The 22,743-nt window shown below is 37.0% G+C and overlaps 1 protein-coding gene across 10 annotated transcripts in view; it reads right to left on the reverse strand.

The window, feature by feature from the left end:
* Window positions 1-219: 219 nt before the first annotated feature.
* The window catches only part of TERF1 (telomeric repeat binding factor 1), a 43,076-nt gene continuing 20,552 nt past the window's right edge, over window positions 220-22,743 (reverse strand). For 2 of the 10 annotated variants that reach the window (XM_081501686.1, XM_081501680.1), the window contains 4 exons: window positions 19,814-19,873; window positions 18,416-18,504; window positions 8,974-9,083; window positions 220-1,802 (listed from right to left, as the gene is read on the reverse strand). In XM_081501686.1, coding sequence (XP_081357812.1) covers window positions 1,626-1,802; window positions 8,974-9,083; window positions 18,416-18,504; window positions 19,814-19,873 — 436 coding nt within the window. In that variant the 3' untranslated portion in view covers window positions 220-1,625. Of the gene's footprint in view, window positions 1,936-8,973; window positions 9,084-18,409; window positions 18,505-19,813; window positions 19,874-22,743 lie in introns of all 10 variants that reach the window. The other 8 variants (XM_081501688.1, XM_081501682.1, XM_081501687.1 and 5 more) reach the window with 6 other exon arrangements.

The raw sequence follows: 22,743 nt of genomic DNA on the forward strand, positions 1-22,743 counted from the left end.
CACACATGTACACACATGGTACAAGACTGGGAAAATCCGGGTAAAATTGATGATTTATATCAATAATCTGTGAGTGACTTACTGTGGTTTAACTGACACTGGGGAAAGCTGGAGCAGGTGTACAAGGAACTATTATTTCTTACACCAGTATGTGAGTCTAGATGTCTGAACAAATTTCAGTTTAAAAATTCAAAATATTCAGATAAAAATGAGGAAGCATTTAGGAATACAATAACCCAATTTATTTCACTTTTCCTTTTTATGTGTCCACAAGTTATAAGATAAAAATCTATGCTTACATAAAATCTATAACAGTTCTTTAATTAAAAATAAAATTCTAAATAAGAAAGCACCACATTATAGCATAATTCATAGTGATCTTTTTTAGTGGCACATGAAATAACTGAGCATCTTACAGTTCCTATCAGTTTAGATTTGATGATTTAGGGTGTTTAAAAACAGGCTGACAAACTGGTCTATTTTGGTTCATAAATAAAAGCTATCAGCTTTGGCACTGATCATCAAAATGTCTGTAGTAAATACAATGACAGTAACTAGTACTATAGCAGGACAGATAGAATCAGGAAACATCATCTACATTTTATTATACATATAAGACAACAAACTCAGGAACAATGAGAAAGTAATGTATAAAACTTTAATAAAAACAAATGACAAAATAATCATTTAATTTTTTGTGCAAATACTTAAGCATTTTCACATACTTGTTAATAAAACATATGTAACTCAAAATGCTAAATAATTCTAGTTTTTGACAAAATTCTCTAAAGAATATGTTGGTAAAAACTCAAGTTATTTAATAATGTGCAGGATCTTATTTACTATTTATCATAGACATTAAAATGATTATGTTTAAAGCCAATTTAAACATTTACAGAATGCCATTTAGGTCCGATATTTATCTAATTAAATGAAAATATCAGAGAAATTGATATTTATGGCACCAGGTTATAAAGAAGCTTTATTTAAACCATCTCTGTCAAGTTTTAACACCAGAACCAAAGTCAAATGTACCTAAACGAAATAAAAGCTATTCTTGGTAGTAGTATAAACTTTGTCCTATGGGTATTACATTTTCAATTTTTTTCCTTTATATGAAACTACTTAAAAGGAAAATTTAAGTATATCTCATAGATTACTTTGTACATTAATCATTCCATAAGCAAATGTGTTAATAATTAACATATCAAGGTCATAAATCATTACTCCTTATGTCAAAGGCCTCTTATTCACTGATTTAGAAACTTCACTTTTATGTGTGTCACGGCGTTGAAGTCAGCCCACACATATACAGCAGGTTATCAGCAATATATTTTCCCTCTAATCAGAATTTCACTTTTTTATTGGAATAGGGTTTGGAGGTAGGAGGATTGAAAGCACTAGGGTTCAAAAAATTTATTTTTTTTATCAAAGGAAAAAGATTCTTAAAGAATACAATGATGGTAATGCTCTTACAGCACAAATCCTCATATTGAATGACTGTGCCACAGAAAAAATACTTAATACTTTAAACAGAATTTTAAACTACATTAATGACCAACTTTCAAACAACATGCAGTGATCAGAGTGTTAAACTGTCATCTCATCAAGCTCTGCAAACACTCTCAGTCTTCACTGTCTGAACAGATCAGTTTTAGCTTCTTCATTGTCCTCCATCTGTCTTTCAACATGACGCTTGTGCGGTTGTTGAATTCATAATGTGATAGTATTTTAGACCAATTTCCCTCTCCGTATTTCCTCACGCCAGATCTCAGATTCTTGTCTTCTTCCCAAAGCCATGCCTTTTGATGAAAAGTATGGTAGTTAATCACAGAATCAGTTCTTGACAAATAGCATTAGTTTCAGGTGTACAACATAATGATCCAGAATTCATATATATTGTGAAATGATAATCACAATAAGTCTAGTTAACATCTGTCGAAAGTGGATAAAAAGTAGAACAGTTATTCACAGAAACAATTCCTTAAAAAACATACTTAAATACAAATTTTAAAAAATCAGTATGTTACAATTTCTTAATGGTGGAAGATATTCTGTGAACATATCTTAGATTTCTGTAAGATCTTGTTGTGGTGATATTGTCAAGGGCCCTGACTATATTACTGTTCATTTTACATGACACACTATGGCTCTGCTGCCCCAAATCAGACAGCTATAAGGTGTGAGAACTAAACACAAACCCAATTTGTCTGACTTAAGCCCACAATGTCTCTTAAAATTCTACAGCTGTTAATAGATGAGAGATGTGTCTCTCTCCCTCTTCCTCTCGCTCATGCGTGCTCAGTCATGTCCAACTCTTTGTGATCCCATGGACTACAGCCGGCCAGGCTCCTCTGTCCATGGAACTCTCCAGGCAAGAATACTCGAGTTGTAGCTCTTTCTTCCTCCAGGGGATCTTTCTGACCCAGGGATTGAACCTGAGTCTCCTGCGTCTCCAGCACCGGCAGGCGAGTTCTTTACCACCAGTGCCCACCTGGGAAGCCTTAGAGATTGTAGGATCCATAGAATACCAAATAGAACTCACGAATATTTAATTCTTCCCTAATGAACTCAGTGAAAACCCTGTTCTGTGTTGGGCAAAGTACACACACAAAACTGAAATCTTCTCATCTTCTCCAACAGATTTCTGAGAATACAACTAACACAAACTAATTAAAGATACATTATTTTGTTTTTGGAGAAAATGATTGAAAAATTTTAAAAATCAAATTCAGTATTATACATAGAAAAGATTACTGATACTTGGCATTTGCTAGAGGTGACCAACTATTTCTTCTGCTGACATGCTGAGGAGCAGTACGTAGGGTCATCTGAATGATTATTTACTGTTTCTGAACTATGAATGATTTCCTCAGCTGACTCACATTTGGTTTAAAAATTCATCCATCATCAGTCATGAAAAGGCAAATACTGTATGATTTCACTTACGTGAGATATCTATAGTAGTCATATTCCCAGAAACAGAAAGTAAAATGATGGTTGCCAGGAACGGGAGGAAAGGAAATGGGGGGCTGTCTAATGAGCATAGTGTTTCAGTTTCACATGATGAAAAAGCTCTGGAGGCTGTTGCACAACAATGTGAATGCATTTAATGCCAGTGAATCATACACTTAAAAAATAATTAAGGTGACAAATTTTATGCTATGTTTTACTACAAATACATTTTTAAAATGAATAAACGTCTTGAGTAGACAATTCTCCAAAAAAGATATATAAATGGCCAATAAGCACTTGAAAACATGCTCAATGTCACTTAATCATTAGGGAAAAGCAAATCCCAAACCCTAGAAGATATTGCCTCAAACCCTTAGGAGGTACACCATCAAACAACCAACCAAACACAGAAAATAACATGTGCTGGTGAGGATGTGGAGAAACTGGAACTCTCATGTGCTACTGGTGGGAATGAAAACTTGTGTGACTGCTACGGAAAACAGTGTGGTGGTTCCTTAAAAATTAAAAGCATCATGTGACCCAACAATTCTACCTGTGGGTAGAATTCTATATTCTTTTCTATACAGCCAAAAGAACTGAGTGCAGAGACTTGAAATTTGCACACCCCTGCTGATAGCAGTATTACACATAATAGACAAAAAGTGGAAGCAACCCAAGTGTACACTGATAGAGAACTGCATAAGCAAAATGTGGTATATAAATACAATATCATTAGCCTTAAAAAAGGAAGATTCTGACACATACTACAAGGGAAATGATCTTTATCTTGTCCTCAAGGTAAATGGGGACATTATGCTAAGTGAAAGGAGTCAAATAGAAAGAAACAATACTGTAGATTTCCACTTATATGAGGTACCTACAATAGTCAAATTGAGAGAAAGGACAAAGTTGGTTGCCAGATGCTTGTGGGGGCGGGGTGAATAAGGCTTTACTGTTTAATGGGTACAGAGTTTCAGTTTTGTAAGATAAAAAGAGCTCGGTGGATGAATGGTGGTAATGGTAGCACAGGAGGTGTTTAATGACACTGAACTGTACACTTTTAAATGGCTAAGATGGCAATTGAATATTCACTGGAATTCTGAACTGATGCAAAGCTCCAAAACTTTGGCCACTTGATGTGAGGAGCTGACTCATTTGGAAAAGACCTTGATGCTGGGAAAGATTGAGGGCAAGAGGAGAAGGGGGTGACAGAGGATGAGATGGTTGAATGGCATCACTGACTCAATGGACATCGTTTGAGCAAACTCCAGGAGATAGTGAAGGCCAGGAAGACTGCTGTGCTGCAGTGCATGGGGTCAAAAAGAGCTGGACATGACTTAGTGACTGAACAATAATAAGATGGCAATTAAAAAAAAGAAAGAAAAAAAAAAAAGAATCCAGCCCAACTGTCTGACACACCAAAAAGAAACTTAAGGAGCTTGTAGAGAAACATGAGATCAAAATTATCTTGCGTATGACTCAATGCCATAAAACTGGCAGTGAGCATCATTATACCTCCTGCAGAAGTTTGTCTGAGCTGTCACCTATCAGCAATGGTGCTGCCTACAAGTGTAAGGCTACTCACCCTCTAGACAAAGACTGACATCCGTCCTATGACCTTCTGTCCCGACAAGCCAGCGCACTTCCCTCACCAGTCACCACTCCTAAAAGCCTCACCACACTGCTCATTACTAACTGACACAAAACCAAAGGAGATACAAATTCTGCATGTGTGCAGTGAGGAGTTTACAGGGGAGAGGGATGTACTTACTGATTAATCTCTGGGTTCACATCTTTTGAGAATGTGATGAAAGCTATGGATCCATTTTGCAGACAAGTGAAGGTACATGAAATTTTACATGAAATTTCAGGAGCCATTTAGAATCCTCTTAAAAAAACCTATCAATTTTATGGTTCTTTAAGTTAAGAATTTTTGTTGTGTAAGAAGCTGCCACACATTTATTCTGTTTTAAAAAGTAGCCTTTGATTTATGCAAATCTCATATACATAGTCTGGAGAAGGAAATGGCAACCCACTCCAGTATTCTTGCCTGGAAAATCCGATGGACCGAGGAGCCTGGTAGGCTACAGTCCATGGGGTCGCAAAGAGTCGGACACGACTGAGTGACTCCATTTTCCACTTTCCATATACATAGCACTGTTTCCTTGTTTTAATCTCAGTAATATTTAATAGAGAGCACAGATGATATCTGATAAAATACAAAAGCCCATTTCTCTGAATAACATTCTCTGCTTGAATACTATTTAGGTTCCTGAGTGCAACCAAAGTTTAAATGGTATTTCCAGTGGATCATATACAGCAAGGGTTAGGCAAGCTACTGCCCCCCTGTACAGCGCAGGAGCTAAACAATGGTTTTTACATTTTAAAAAGTTGTTTTCAATAAAGAGAAGAATATGTGACAGAAACTGTATATGGCTCACTGCCTAGCCCTTTATAGAAAGTCTGTCAACCTCTGATCTAGAAGTTATAATTTTGTCAGTAAAAGTTAGTTGAAAACCACAATGTTTAACATTAAACATTTAATTTTTTTTCTTCTACTGAAAAGGAGCAATGGTAACTTGCTATATTATCGTTACTTCATGATTATGGCTTATTTTGTTTGATCTGAATGCTTTTTTTTTTTAACAGTCCTTGCTTAATTTCATCTATGATTTAAAGGGGAAAGAGTCTTAAAAAACACCATATGGAATATATTAGTAATCATATAGCAAACAGAAACTATACTCTTCCATCCCTGGTTGGGGAACTAGGATCACGCAAGCCATACAGCGTGGCCAAAAACAAAATAAAAGTTTAGAAAACTTGAAGAGGTCAACCTCTATTGTTCATAGATGGAACTGAATAAGTGACACAATGGACTTTTCAGTGTTAAGATTAGAAAGAAAACATAAGGACAGCACAATGTCATAAATCTACTTTTTTGCTTAAAAGTCTTTCATTTCCTTGTTTTGTACAGGTGACCTATTATACTAGATTCCCTTCATAATGACTCATGGTTAACTAAGAGTTTAAGATAATGTATTTCAGGACAAAAGCAAAAACTGTGCTCTTGGTACTATTCTGTCTTTTGCTTTTCTTGAGAAAAATAAAATTAAATCTGCTGCTGCTGCTGCTGCTAAGTCGCGTCAGTCGTGTCCGACTCTGTGCGACCCCATAGACGGCAGCCCACCAGGCTCCCCCGTCCCTGGGATTCTCCAGGCAAGAGTACTGGAGTGGGTTGCCATTTCCTTCTCCAGGGCATGAAAGTGAAAAGTGAAAGTGGAGTCGCTCAGTCGTGTCCGACTCAGTGACCCCATGGACTGCAGCCCGCCAGGCTCCTCCGTTCATGGGATTTTCCAGGCAAGAGTACTGGAGTGGGGTGCCATTGCCTTCTAGCCATGCCCAAAACTTAAGATATAGACAGCATAGAACAAATTAAAATGCACAAATCTTTTCTTTCCTTAAGGCTAAAAAGTTATACAACTTATATTTTTAAATTGCATATCATTTCTAATGCCTTTTAGAAAAAAAAACCAATGCTTTAAAAATGGTATCGTTTATTTACACCAACAGAGTCCCTGGATCTAGCGCTATGCCAGTAAATGGCACAGGCATTTTGCACTTTCTTTATCTGTTGAAATGTATACATTCTAGCCTAGTTTGGTCTATTTTTAAAGCCTGATTTGCTGTGAATAATCAAGTCGAAAATCTAAACTTCGAAATATGTAATGAGCAACTACCTTCCACTGGTCCATGTAAATCATTTCAAAGGCATCTATTTTATCTGATAAATAATAAGTCTATACTTTGGAGAAGGGATCGTTCCTTACAAGGCCACCAGGCAAGCTATAGGCTTGCTCTACTGTATTCTCCAGCGATGACTTGATGACTCAAAGGTCTGCTCCTACCTGCCCCCTTCACTTCTCTCAGATGAGAGAAAGCCAGAGCGAAAGTGGTGACCTCTTGCTCCCATGACACAAAACCTTCAGATTGGCTTTGTTCAGGAATATGGAGGTCTCAGACCATGATGCTGAGGAAGCTGCCAGAGGCTCAACTGTTCTAGAAACTGAGAACCATAGTAGTCCCCAAACAGAAAAAAACCTTATGTGTGTGTCTGAGAATAGAACCTACCAGTTTTCTACCCATACTTTCTGCCTCAGAGGAAAGATATGGGAGGTAAACATAATCATATAAAATACTAATTTTAAAAAAGCAGCTGGATTTAGAGACCTGATTTCTAGTCTTTATTATAAAGCACATATTCTTGTGGGTTCATAACTGAGTATTATGTATTGGCACCATCCAATGGAGGACATTTTTTCCCAAGGGCCAACTGGATTTTTCCCCCTAAACAAAGTTTTTATACTGAGCAGATGCTGTGTCACGATTGTGGTGGTGCAGTTCTGATATCCTCTAAACTTTATGGGTTCATAAAATAGGAAAGGGTAAACTATCAGTTTGAAAGCAGTCCATTCCTCCCACTGTTTGCAGTAACATATAGATGTTATTTAAACAGTGTGTCCTTGTGCTGCTCAAGTCCAGCTGGTCTACCACCCCAGGGTCCATATTTAAACATCAACTGATTGAGAGAAGGGGCTTTGGAAGAGCTTTATAAACTGAAATATCCTTCCATTTCATTACTCAGATTCCTCAACAGGAGTTGGGAATAATGTTCTTTTCATCTTTCCTATCTTTTTTCTCTTACTGTGAAAAGTAACAGTCGACCTCAAGACACAGACTGAACTCATTGCCTGCTGAGACAGGACTGTGGGTTTGTTTCCTGGTCATACCTGTATGTTGGTGCTCAACGTAGTGTAGACATGTTTTAAAATAAAACAGATGATGTATATTAAACAATGATATCATTTACAATTTATAAATACCGTATAATAATTCCCATTACATACCATCCAGGGAAAAAAGTCTTTATTGTTGAAAGCCACTTACTTTTTTTCTGAATAAATTTACAAAGGAAGGCCTCTTTTTAAATTGTGATAAGGCAGGCAAAAATACCTTTGTTTGTTTAACATACAAATGCAGAAGAAAGAAACTGTCCAAGAAACTGTGCAAGACTACTGCAATCAAAATGTGTGAAGAATCCAAATCTCAATACAAAATAAGATAAAACTGGTCGCTCATCTAACAAGTTATCCCACCAAAATCCCAACAGTAGAAAGCTAAAAATAAAACCAGACACAGAATTTTTTGGCATAATAAATAGTGATAGACAATAACACCTATATTCTATTCTTTAATTGTACAGTTGATATCCCACATGTTGTTTCAAATATAAAAGAGAAACTGTTTTCTTGATGAATGTCTCTAAGTAACAACTATAATTCCATTTAGAACTGTTACCAGAAGAACCACAGGGAAAGATAAATATATAAGGCAGAGACTTCTGGATTTTAGACCAACCTGGAGAGTCCAGGACTTGACCCTACCCCAACATATCAACAATGAACCATTTGCAAATAGCTTATCAAAAAAGAAAATCATCTTAAATAATTTACTCATCTACAGTAAACAACTAGAAAACCAGATAAAATACAGTAAACAATGGTTTCAGAAACTGGAGATAGCACAGGACTATAATCACTGAGAGGAAAAACAAATGAGTGAGTCCTAAAACTGACTCAGCTTTCTGAACAGAAAAATTCTATATCAAATGGTATTTCCTTTTTTAAAGCACACAAAAATCTTATTTAAACTGAACCTCTGTTAGGAAGATACGAAAATAAGTTTATCATGTGGATTTAAGTTTTACCCTATATCTGATGAATGGACTGTAGGATGGATAATTCTAAATAAATGTCATTAATACCCAGCTTAAGATTATCTTTCAAATGTGAGTGAATTCTAAACAGGCATTTTGATCAACTTTTCTAAGATGGCAAAGAGGAAACATTTTATTCTCAAGATTTTTTAGAGTTGAACAGAAATAATGTGAAATAATCACAATTATTCCTTATGACTTTAATATACATTAAGAATTATTAAAATAAAATAAACAAGTACCTGTTTTTTCCTAGATCGATGCTTTTCAGGAGTTACAGGCTGACTTCTTAAAACACGCTTTCTCTTACTTTCAGTGGCTCGCCTACTGTTCTCCCTTTTCTTTTTTCCACCTAAAAGCAGAAACACTGTCATCAAAAACTGTCTCACATTAAAAGAATTATATTTTTAAAGGTTATCATGAAATTCCTATATACTTTATAGCTATTAAAAAAAACCTGTTTAATCTTTTTCCTTTGAATCTGGAAGCAGTATGGTATAAATGCAAAATCAGCCTTTGAAAATCAGGGGGCATGTGTTTCCTTTCCAACAAGGGCCTGGCAGAATCGCTCCTGCAGAGGGTGGTGAGAAGGGGCACTCTGCCATCAATGAGATGGTGATCAGAAATGACACCATCTGTATGGAAGTAAGATGAGAAATACTGCCAGAGAAGAGGCAAATCCAGAATATTGCAGAAGGAGAGCTATAGCAGTGTTTGTAAGTTGGTTGTTGCACTAAACCAAGTGAGTATAGGTTTGGAAAAGTTGGCTGGATTGATTTTTAAAATATCTTCTCCTCTAATCAAAGATTCAATAATTATAATAGAAATGACACTTGGCTTTGTAATTAACTTAGCAAGCACAGATCATAAGCACTCTACAAAAGCAGTGGTTATTGAAAATGATAAAAGATAGATTAAGAAATATATCTTCCAAATCTATAGTAATTTTTATATGGGCCATCAACCAAAGCATGTATCTAAAAGAACCATTTTTGAGCAATAAGGAAAAATGTAATATACTATTTAAAAGATATTAAAGAACTTACTACTAATTTTAGGTACGTTAATGGCACTATAGTCATAGGTTTTTTACAGTACTATTTTTCAATCATTGTTAAAACAGTTAAGTCATTACTTTTCAACTTGGACTGAATATGGGCATTATTGCTTATTTTTCACTGAAAATAAAGCAGTCTGATCATTTTCAAAAAAAAAAAAAGAAATGACACCATCAACATCCACAAACATATCAACGGAGTAGGTTTCAAGAAGCACCTGTGGGGGTTTCCCTGGTAGTCCAGTGGTTGAGAATTTATGTGCCAATGCAGGAGACACAGGGTTCAATTCTTGCTCCGGGAGGACCCCATATGCTGTGGGCAGCTAAGCCCAGGTGCCAAGCCCAGGCTTTGCAATCAGAGAAGCCACAGCAGTGAGAAGTCCACACACCGCAACTGAGTCACCCTGAAGCCTGCACACAGTAACAAAGACCCAGTGCAGCCAAAAAGAAAGAAGTCCCCCTGGCACTCAGAGATCTGGAAATATGCCATGAAGGAGATGAGAACTCCGTATGTATGCACTGACACTGGGCTCAACAAAGCTGTCTGGGGCAAAAAAAATAAGGAATGTCTCATGCTGCATCTAGCTGTGTGCAGTTGTCTCAGAAAATGTAATGAGGATTCATCAAAGAAGATTTATATATTCGTTATCTATTTAACTACTAGCACTTTAAAAAATCTACAGATAGTGTGAATGAGGACTAACTGCTGATTGTCAAAGTTACAGAGCTGCAAAAAAAAAAAAAAAAATCTGAGGGGATGTGCTTTGAATCTTGATTCTTTCATGCCTTTGAACAAGTCATTTCACCTCCCAATGCCTGTCTTTTCATCATCTGCTAAAAAAGGGAATATTTACCTTATAGGATCATTGTAGTTTCTTAAAATAATGTTTAAAGAATATCTGACACAGTGTAAGAAATAAATCTTTCTCTCTTATTTACAGTTTAGTAAGATAAGAAATAAATGTATATGCAACTGAAAAGAAATAGAATGGTCATTATTGAAAGAAAATTGTAAATATATAGTTGATCCTTGAATGATGCGGTTTTCAACTACATAGGTTCACTTATACAGATTTTTAAAAATAAATACAGTTTCTGTGTTTTCATTTTACAAATCTTTAAGTGTGCAGAAAAGTTTATGTTCGATTAGAAATCACAATATGCGGAATCAAAAGAACTAGGGTTTGAGTTCTGATTTTATGCCACCTGTTTCAGCTGTCTACCCTCAGGTAAGTCTCTTATCAATCCCTTTGTTTCTGAGGCAGAGATGGCAGTATGTGTTGACTGCACAGAGCTGGAACCCCTCATCCCTACTGTACTGTACAAAAACCTAAAAGAATCTACACACAGAATTAAAAAAGGGTTTAGCAAGATGGTTCCATACAAGATCAATAAACAAAACTCAACAGTATTTCTGTACATTAGCAACAGCTAAAATATTTAAATAATCAAAAGATAATATTTACATTAGTAACAAAATATAAAACATTCTTAGGGGTAAATCTAGCAAAAGTAGTCAACATCTACATGCAGTAAATTATAAAGTTTTACTATATTTGTAAGTGTGTGCACACACACATACATGCTGTAAGAAAAATATACATAAGACAATCTAAATAGAGAAATGCTTTTGTGTATAGGAAGACAATATAAATGTGTCAGTTCAGTTGCTCAGTCGTGTCCGACTCCTTGCGACCCCATGAATCGCAGCATGCCAGGCCTCGCTGTCCATCACCAGCTCCCAGAGTTTACCCAAACTCATATCCATTGAGTCGGTGATGCCATCCAGCTATCTCATCCTATGTCGTCCCCTTCTTCTCCTGCCCCCAATCCTTCCCAGCATCTGGGTTTTTTCCAATGAGTCAACTCTTCGCATGAGGTGGCCAAAGTACTGGAGTTTCAGCTTCAACATCAGTCCTTCCAATGAACACCCAGGAATAATCTCCTTTAGGATGGACTGGTTGGATCTCCTTGCAGTCCAAGGGACTCTCAAGAGTCTTCTCCAACACCACAGTTCAAATGCATCAATTCTTCAGCGCTCAGTTTTCTTCACAGTCCAACTCTCACATCCATACATGACCACTGGAAAAACCATAGCCTTGACTAGATGGACCTTTGTTGGCAAAGTAATGTCTCTGCTTTTTAATATGTTATCTAGGTTGGTCATAACTTCCCTTCCAAGGAGTAAGTGTCTTTTAATTTCATGGCTGCAATCACCATCTGCAGTGATTTTGGAGCCCCCAAAAATAAAGTCTGACACTGTTTCCCCATCCATTTCCCATGAAGTGATGGGACCAGATGCCATGATCTTAGTTTTCTGAATGTTGAGCTTTAAGCCAACTTTTTCACTCTCTTCTCTCACTTTCATCAAGAGGCTTTTTAGTTCCTCTTCACTTTCTGTCATAAGCGTGGTGTCATCTGCATATCTGAGGTTATTGATATTTCTACCAGTAATCTTGATTCCAGCTTGTACTTCTTCCAGCCCAGCGTTCCTAATGATATACTCTGCATATAAGTTAAATAAGCAGGGTGACAATATACAGCTTTGACATACTCCTTTTCCTATTTGGAACCAGTCTGTTGTTCCATGTCCAGTTCTAACTATTGTTTCCTGACCTGCATACAGGTTTCTCAAGAGGCAGGTCAGATGGTCTGGTATTCCCATCTCTTTCAGAATTTTCCACAGTTTGTTGTGATCCACACAGTCAAAGGCTTTGGCATAGTAAATAAAGCAGAAATAGATATTTTTCTGTAACTCTCTTGCGTTTTCGATGATCCAGCGGATGTTGGCAATTTGATCTCTGGTTCCTCTGCCTTTTCTAAAACCAGCTTGAACATCTGGAAGTTCACGGTTCACATATTGCTGAATCCTGGCTTGGAGACTTTTGAGCATTACTTTACTAGTGTGTGAGATGAGTGCAATTGTGCGGTAGTTTGAGCATTGTTTGGCATTGCCTTTCTTTGGGATTGGAATGAAAACTGACCTTTTCCAGTCCTGTGGCCACTGAGTTGTTGGGAACCGTTCTGGAACTACTGCCGGGTGACAAAGTCATGGCACCAATCAAGAAGAAACTGCAAAGCGGTTTCTCTCCAGGATCGGAACCTTCACTCCTTCTTGTTTCTATGCTTCAGTTGTGGCTAGCTGTGTTTCTTTCTTTCTGTTGGGAGCCGTTCTGGATCTACTGCCGGATGACAAAGTCACGGCACCACTCAAAAAGAAACTGCAAAGTGGTTTCTCTCTAGGACTGGAACCTTCCCTCCTTCCTGTTTCTATGCTTTTGTTGTGGCTAACTCTGTTTCATTCTTTGATGGTTGGAGTTGTAGGGGCTTCCATGATGAGATCATGAGAGTCCAGTAAAAAGAAAAATGATCCCTTGCCCCAGAGAAACATTCCAAAAATGATTAAACCTACTGAGGCCCCTGACTGGTGGGTCCCTAACATTCAGCCAGGGAATAAGGCCATGATCATTTGGAAAACAAGCCCTAAGCCTATTGTGATCTGGCCTCATGAGGAAATTGTTATTGATGACTGGAAAACTTGGGTCATGTATCAGGGAAAATTACAGAAACTAAGCCAATTGCCTTTTCCCCTCAGAATCTAAGCATAAACGGAAAAGAAATATATAAATTGTATTGTAAATAGTTTCTAGGTAAACTGCAAAAGACTTCCCCCTGCCAGAAATAGTCTTGTGGTATGTGGGTAGATGGTAAACAAGCCACCACTGACAATGGCTGTACTATGAAAAACTTTGCCCTTAGCCACCGCTATAGTTTTTATTCATTGAAGCAAGACGCTGTACTCGCTGTAGTAGCAGGCTGTACAAAATAAGTAGATGGAATAATATGATTTATAGATTATGTTTTAGTAAAATAAAAATAGGTTTCAGGGTAAACATGTAACCAAAATGTGACAATAGGCTAGGAAAAAACTTTTAACACATCTTAGAATCAGGGGATGTTGATCTGAATGAAAAAATATTGTAAGAATCATTACATAGAAGATCGTGTGCTATATAAATAGAGACTAAAGCAATAAAGATTATGGTCTTTGGGCCATCAAAAAACTGTCTCCTTTCTTTTCTTTTCGCCGATGCCATTCATCCCTTGGGGACCCCAGGACCAGCTGGAGTGGGACTCCCGCACTGAGTTTTCCAAATTTGCTGGCATATTGACTGCAGCACTTTCACAGCATCATCTTTCAGGATTTGAAATAGCTCAACTGGAATTTCATCACCTCCACTAGCTTTGTTCGTAGTGATGCTTTCTAAGGCCCACTTGACTTCACATTCCAGGATGTCTGGCTCTAGGTGAGTGATCATACCATCGTGATTATCTGGGCCATGAAGATCTTTTTTGTACAGTTCTTTTGTGTATTCTTGCCACCTCTTCTTAATATCTTCTGCTTCTGTTAGGTCCATACCATTTCTGTCCTTTATCGAGCCCCTCTTTGCATGAAATGTTCCCTTGGTATCTCTAATTTTCTTGATAAATGTGTCAGGTCTCTCAAAAATTATCTATTACAATGTAATTTCAAATAAAATTTCAACAGGGTTCTTTGTAGAACTTAACAAGATTATTCTAAAATGATGTATTAGGAGAGGTAATTAATCATGAGCTCTGAGCATCCCTGTAGTTCTTGCTGAATGCACAAGACTTCTTCATCTGCTGATACTAAACAGTTTCTGCAGTTAGTCAGGTACTTAAATAGGTCACGGGAACCACAGGCTGACCACCATGTAACTATTCTCTTGGAGAAGGGAATTGGATTATTTCCTACAATGTTTTGCTTGTTGCTTACTCAAAAAGTACCCCCGGTCCCAAGTCCCTCTTTGCAGTACAGCCTATTGCCTGTGGAGCATCTACCTGGGTGCATTATGCTGTCTTTGGGACCTGGCGAGGGAAACCAGCACAACTATGCTGTTGCCATATACAATCTGCTGTACTGTAGCAAACTGTCCTGTTCTGACCCGTTAAGTCTCGTTGTCCACTTTATGGCACCTATGGAGTGGTAGCAGCTTCACTGCTTGCCATCTTTTATGAAGTTTCCTCCCACCCCTGATAATACGGAAGACCAAAACACCAAGATACTTAAGATGTTCCTAAAGCATAACAATATGATGAAGGAAATTACTCTGTCACATACTGAGTTATTTCTAAACTACAGTAATAGAGACGATATGGTATCACTGCAGGGGGAGACCATATGTGTTGGTAAGGCTAATGGAAACCACACCAGTTATGAACAGAGATTTTCATATTGTGAATTGTTCAAACAGGTGCTAGAGGACTAAAAAGGCAAAAAGGAGATAATAAATTAACAGATTAACAATGAAGAGAAATTCATAATCATAGCTGGAGACTTCAATATTTCTTTCTCTCAGATATTAGTAGAACAAGAAGACAAAAAATAAGCATGCATATAGAACATCTGAAAAGCATTATGAATCAATTTGACCTAATTGACATTTATAACACTGTACACTCAATGATAGCAGAATTCACATTCTTAAGTGTACATCAACAGTCACCAAGATAGACCATATTCTAGGCCATAAAGCTAGTCTTAAAAAAGAAAAAGAAATTCTACAAAGTATATCTTCAGGCTGGAACAGAATTAAATGTAAATCATTAATAGAAAAATACCTAGAATATCTTTAAATATTTGAAAATTTAACAAACAGCTTCTTAATAGTCCAGATGATCAAAGAGAAAAGTCTCAAGGGAAATAAAAAATATATTTTGATGAAAATAAAAATATAACATATAGGGATGAAACTAAGGCAGTAATAAATGGAGAATTTATAGCATTAAATGCACAAATTAGAAAAACTGGGCATCTGTGAAGAAAAAGCCACTCATATACAAAGGGAGGCGAGTCAGGTTGATATCAGACTATCCACAGCAACACTCATCAAGTTAGAAAATAATGAAACAAAATCTGCAAAGTTGTGAGGAAAAGCATTTCCAAAGAATACTATATTTAGTCAAATCTTTTATTTTTTTGCTAATCTCACCCATTACAGCTGAAATCAATCAGTAGTCTAAAGTTTATATTTATTGTTATAGAGGCAATCTGACCCAAGCTATCAAAGCAGTTATTTATTCTTCATTTTGAAGGAATCATAGTTTACTGATATATTTCTTATGAAAGAGCATTTATGTGAACTGCATTGAATCCTTTAGTTTCACCTCTTAAAAATTAAACGTAAATATACTTTTAAGTATATATAAATGTATATGTATATAAAGTATATATAAATGTAAATGTAAATATACTTTTATGTAACCTCATCACTTTTTAATAATTTTTATTTGCTTTGACTCTATCCTTCCCTTGAGGCAGTTTATCTATCTCAGCATTTAAGGACATGGGCTCTAGAAAGTCAGAAATGTTATTGCGGCTCTGGTTCTGTTCATGATCTGTATGACCAAGGGCTTTCTATACTTAACCTCTTTTTGTCTTGGCTTTCTCACCTGTAAAATGGGAGTGATTAAAAAACAAATGCATTGATTCAGATTGCTTTGAGGATTAAGTGAGTTTATGGGTAAAAAGCTTCTAATTCAAATATTAATCATTTCACTGAATACTGGTGAAATTTTTTTGCATAGAACTCAGGTGATGCAAGAGATGCAACAGATGTGGGTATGATCCATGGGTCACGAAGATCCGCTGGAGGAGGAAATGGCAACCCACTCCAGTATTCTTGCCTGAAAAATTTCATGGACAGTGGGGTCGTAAAGAGTCAGACATGACTGATGGACTAAGCGTGCGCGTGCACACACACACACACATGTATATATTACTAACAGCTAACAAAGTTAAGAAGTGTACTAAAACTCATAGGATCTTCTGTTTAATATACACAGTCACTGTCAAACCACTCTACAAAGAGATTACAGTCTTCATCAGTCTAATTACTGATCAACTACAGTGTAGAAAAGTATATGCTTCCATTTCTTTGAACTTTATATTATGAAATTAAAAGTCCAGGAAAACCCCCCCAATTATTTTAGTTTAGAATTATGACTCCAGTGCTCACTTTGGCAGCACATACACTAAAATTAAAATTTTGATTCCTAGTCATTTGGCAGCACACACACTAAAATTAAAACTTTGATTCCTAGTCATTCCTAGGAACTTCACCAACATGAAGCAAGTATTTCTTTGCCCTATCCCTGGCCATCCACTATGAATAAATTTATTCAATTAATATTTACTGCATATATTACAGCACAGGGAGCTCTACTCAGTACTCTGCAATGGCCTATATAGGAAAACAATCTAAAAGAGTGTATATATGTATTTGTATACCAGATTCACTTTGCTGTACACCTGAAACTAACACAACATTGTAAATCAATTATACAGCAATAAAAATTTTTTAAAAGTTTTACTGCAGGTCTACCATGTACCTGGCATCAAGGTGGTACATCTATTATTTTTATATTGATCATTAAGTATTTAGATTTGAGTCAAAAAGATTTAAAAATCTTTGCATTAGAACACAATAGGTTCAATAAACATTTTTTGAATGAATGCATACCAAGGAGGAATTTGCAATCAAATTGTAATTGAAAATAATTATGGACTGCTTTTAAGATTTTTTCGGTTACTGTTGTTTTTTTAACCTAGCAATGTTTTTTATAAGGATAATAAACTCTAAATGCAATGAGAAGAGTAGTTAGGTTCTATATATAGCCATCCTCATAATAGTCATGGATTCTGATATTTGAAAATTCACCTACCTGTTGAAAGCTGTAAATCAAAAATCAAAACTTGCAGTGCTTTTGCGGACATGCACAGAGTGGCAAAATATCTGAGTCGTGTTCCCAGCTGAGGTTAAACGAGGTGAAGCTCTGTCTTCCTATTTCAGTTCCCACAGTAGAAATAATTCCTTTTACAGTCTATTTAGTGCTTATTTTTGGGCTTTCAGGAGGTAATTTTGCTGTTTAAAATGGTTCCCAAGTGTATTGTGGCAGTGCTATCTAGGGTTCCTAAGTGCAAGAAGGCTATGTATGATGTTCCTTATAGAAAAAAGTATCTGTGTTAGATAAGCATCATTTAGGCGTGAGCTACAGGGCTGTTGGCCGTGGGTTCAACATTAATGAATCAATGGTGGTGGTGGTTTAGTCGCTAAGTCGTGTCTGACTCTTGCAACCCCATGGACTGTAGCTCGCCAGGCTCCTCTTCCCATGGGATTCTCTAGGCAAGAATACTGGAGTGGGTTCCCATTTCCTTCTCCAGTAATGAATCAGTAATATATACTAAATAAGGTGTCTTTCAACAAAAACACATAAAACAAAGTTATGTTTTGAACAGTTGACCAAAACGTTGTCACCAGAGGCTCAAAAGAACCTAACGCTGTACTCCTCTGTAAGCGTTTAGTATCACTAAGTGCTCAGGATGACTTTACAGAATATTACCATAAAGAACAAGCACCAATTCTAACTTTCTAAATTAAGTACCACCTCTAATTAACTCTATGAACCCATGGCATTTAATCCCTTTGTGTTTTCCTTTTCTGAAGTATGTCTGCGTGTTGAGGTGTTAGGTCAAGTGTTGGACTGCTCTCAAGGAAGTATCAATTCTCCGCTCCTAAACCTGTAATAAGTGTACTTACTTTGACTTTGAAGAGTTTCCACTCTTTCCTCTTTCTTATTAAAATCTTGTTGTTGGTTTCCACATTTCAACTTAGATAAGAGATTTTTGTGAGACCTAAATGAAACACAAAAGCTTGTGATTTGTTCTGCAAAGACTAGAAAGGCTATGGGAAAAAGAGGATTTGTCTCAATCTCTATCTAGGACCTGCTTCTACTTTGGCCTGTTTCCTTTGGTGTTCCCCTTGCTCAGTACCCCATCTTAACCTTTGGTCTCTTTAAGATTTTTGTTGTCAAGACATTCTGCTCTCCCATCATTTATTTTCTCCACTTCATTTACTCAGAAATCAAGATTCTTCCGGCTTTTCAATTGGAGAAATTTCAAAATTCTTTTATATATGATGGCAGATATCACGATTATAGATTCTGAAAAATGGCTTTTTGTAAAGGTAAGATTGTTTGGAAATATAGGAAGGGGCAGAAATTTTGGACAATTCTGCAAAGTTTGTATTATTACAATTTATAAAGGAGCAAACTAAAATGAGAGGGGAAAAAAGTTCACTTAAGGTTAGGCAGCTCTTTTATTATCACCTAAAATCTATACTTCTACCCCTGTAGAGAGATTAGAGATTAGCTTCATCTTCCACATTCCATGAACCAGAGGGTCCTGCAGGTGGGTCTCTATACTTCCTGTTGCCTAATGTCACTTTCAAGATCCTGTTTCCATAGAAACCTCAGCCTTTGAGGATTCATGCCACTGAGGTGTATCACCATTTACTGTTTTCCGTAATCATTTATTATCCTTCCAAAGCACTTCCCATCATTCACAGATCTTTTTCTGAGTGCTGCCATTACCATGAATTATTTCCATGTTTACATGAATAAACCAGATAACATCCTGGCCCCTAATTCCTCATCTCCAGTGACCTCCTCCACACCAAATCAGCCACCCCCTTCCAAGGTTTCACTTAGCATCTATACTTGGCAATCCCTCATGCAGACTTTCTGCTCTCTGAATATGCTACACTGTCTGTTACAACATGTCTAGCAGATTAAACAGTTTTTAAAATAATTTCTTAAAATCAGCATTTGGGACATTATCAGAAATGTAATCTCCATCCCTTTCCTGCCCTAGCACCATGCCCTTGTTTCTGATAGAATCAAGCTTACTCATTATCTGCTTTAAATTCAAGGACTCCCTGCTTGTGTGCTCCTTGTAGAAACAATGTGAAACAACCCAGGATCTGAAAAGGCAGGTCCCCACAGTTTGGCATTTTAAGGGTCTTACTATCTGTTGAGGTAAGTAAGACTTTGTGACATTCTTCAAATCATAGCGTTTGCATGCAGCTATTATAATCTATCTAGGTTTGCATAAATTGCTTCAAAGATTTGAAAAACAGAGAAGAAAAATGTCAAATTTACTTCACCTCAATAAGGATACTGTATCCCCTGAGGATTCAGTTACTGCAGACTGTTTGTCACTAACACTTTAAAAGAAGAAAACATTTGTAAGAATCCAAACATAAGAAATTGTTCATAAGGATAGTACTTTCCACATACTCAAGTTAAATTTCAATTTATAAAAAGCATCTCTGGAAAGAAACTCAGGTAAAATTAGGACCTTTACAGTCCACTACAACATGGCTCATTTTCGCCCAGATGTGCTTTCCCGAGACACCAAATCAACGTCTTTCCCAACCATAAGTTCACCAGAGGTGATGCTGTAACTGTAACTGAACATTCACAGTGTCACTCTTTCAGAAACTCTCTCAAGGGTCTTTAATACTATGAATTTCTTATCCTACCTAGCAGTCTCCAGCTGAACTTTTTATAAAATTCTTCTCCTTTGCTATAGTTAAAATTAGCTCCAACAAACACAGAAGGATCATTTGCAGCTTCATGCCTTCATCTGGAACTGTTCCTCTCTACTGAAAGGACATTTCCTCTCCCACCCACCAGAAAACCATCCTCTGAGGCCCAGTTCCATGCTCACACTTTCTAGAAACAGATCGTCAACTCCTTCAGCATTTAAGTCTATCAGTAATCTTTAACAACAAATTATGTAATGTCTGCTACTGTTTCTGTTTCAAGTCTATAATTCTTATTGCCTCAAACAGTTTATAAGCTTTGCCAGAAGAAAATATTTCTTTCATCTAGTACTGACAGCATAAGCATTTTATCTTTCCTAGCATTTGTCTGACTTCAAAATCACACTTTTGATCCTATCCTTGTTTTACTTGCATCTTATTGATTCTTGCTTTGAAACTGGTGAATCTGATTCCCAGGATGGTTTTAATATTTGTTTGATTCCTAATCTTTACTCTGTATCTAGTTTTTGGTTTTTCTCCTGGTATCCAGTACCCTACAAGATTTAATGTATGTCTGATAATGAACTAGGCATCAAGGATTCCAAGCTATTTAAGAACTTTCAAAGAATTCTCCATCTAGAGAGAAATATACAGGTAAACAGGTATGTTACTATCCAAGATAAGCCCTCCTAAAGAGGTATAACTTGGTGCTATGGGAATATAGGAAGTGACAACTGCTCAGAGCTGAGCTAGGTTTCTTATAGGTGATCTTTAAGCTAGACTTTGAAGGGCAAACAAAAGCTTACCTTGCAGAGGATAGAAAAGAAGGAAATTTAAAACTGAAGCAAGAGTCAAGGCACGAAAGAGCTTGTAATATTTGAAAACCAGGGAGAAGTTGTGTTGTTAGAAAGTGCCATGTATGTGGGCAAGGAGGGGTTAATGCTTAGGGACAAGGTGTATATGGAAACAAACAAAAAACCAGAAAGGGCCTATGTAAGGCTTTTTAACCCATGCAATAAAATCTAATCCATTTAGTAGAAAACAGAAAGCTAAGAGAGATTATTAAGCTGGGAAGTGAGTTAAACAGATTTATCTTAATGGAAAGCTAACTCTGGAAGTCATGTCAAGATAGATTTTTGTGGCACAAAGCTAAGTAACGATAAGAATGGATTAGAGAAGCATTTCTAAGATGGAATTTTTAACACTTGGGGAGATAACTGGATGTGTGAGGGAAAGGAGGAGAGTCAGGGTACAGAGAGACAGATAAGAACTGTTTTACACAATGACTGAACTACGTACCTAGAAGGGCATCTGAAATAAGTGGTGGCACTATATTAAGAGAGTATATAGGAAACATTCATGAATCATGCAAGAATCATGGGCCACAGAATTTATTGGGTCTTAGTATAATAAACTTTGATTTCCTAAACAAAGTGAAATAACAAAGCCAATAAAAGTGAAATCCCTACTTCTCAAAATGGGTCTTAGAAAAAAGTCAATGAGAAACAAGACTTCAATGGAGCAGTGAGGAGCAGATCATGTTTTGACAGGCAGGGACAAGAAGAACTGTAAGACTGAGGTCAGTCCTGAGGTGTGACCAATGCCACATCCATCCAATTCAGACTCCAACTCCCACCTCTACATCTGACTGTTAAGATGGGGGCTCACAGCACTTAAGCCATGGTTCTGAGAAGAGAGTAATACTACATCCACTGCTCAATACATCCATACAGAGACCACAGACCACAAGGATTTGACTATTTGGCCTTGGTTTAAGGGTGGATGAAGAGAAGGAATGGACCATAGGTTCAATACAGGTTCAATATAAAAGATCTTTATAATGGTATATTTTATTGTCTTCAATAGAGTTAGTTTCTAAAACCAAAACAAAAGATAAAAGTCAATTCTGCAAAAATTACCCTTGACAATCCCTAAAGAAGAAATAATTTTAGAAACTGAACTCTCTTCTCTCAATATGTACAAATGACACAGCCTGCTTCCTTCCAACACTGGAGCAAATCAGTGTCTGTACTTGTCCACCAGATGAGAGTGAGCTTGCCCTTAGACAAAATGAAGGGCTTTCCTGGTGGCTCAGTGGTAAAGAATCTGCTTGCCAATGCAGGAGACACAAGAGAGGTGGGTTCGATCCCTGAGATGGGAAGATCCCCTGGAGGAGGGCATGGCAACCCACTCCAGTATTCTTGCCTGGAGAATCCCATGGACAGAGGAGCCTGGTGGGCTACAGTACACAGGGTTGCAAACAGTTGGACACCACTGAAACGACTGAGCACGCATGCATGCACAGAGAAGATGAACAATATTTTAACATATCAGAATAACCCCAGTGCAACAGTCACATGAGGGCATGTAGGATTTGAGAACTAAGGGACACAGATGATTCAGGCTTCCAGCCTATATATTGTTCTAGAGCTCATGTTCCCTGAGAACAGTAAATGATAATCACACTATCTACACAGTACTGTTTTCTCTCTACTCTTGCTTAGCATATGTAACAGAATTTGCATAAGCCATGATGTAACTCTACAGTA

Source organism: Giraffa tippelskirchi, chromosome 6 (genome assembly GCF_054371585.1).
Source record: "Giraffa tippelskirchi isolate mGirTip1 chromosome 6, T2T-mGirTip1v1.2.pri, whole genome shotgun sequence".
Lineage (NCBI taxonomy): Eukaryota > Metazoa > Chordata > Mammalia > Artiodactyla > Giraffidae > Giraffa > Giraffa tippelskirchi.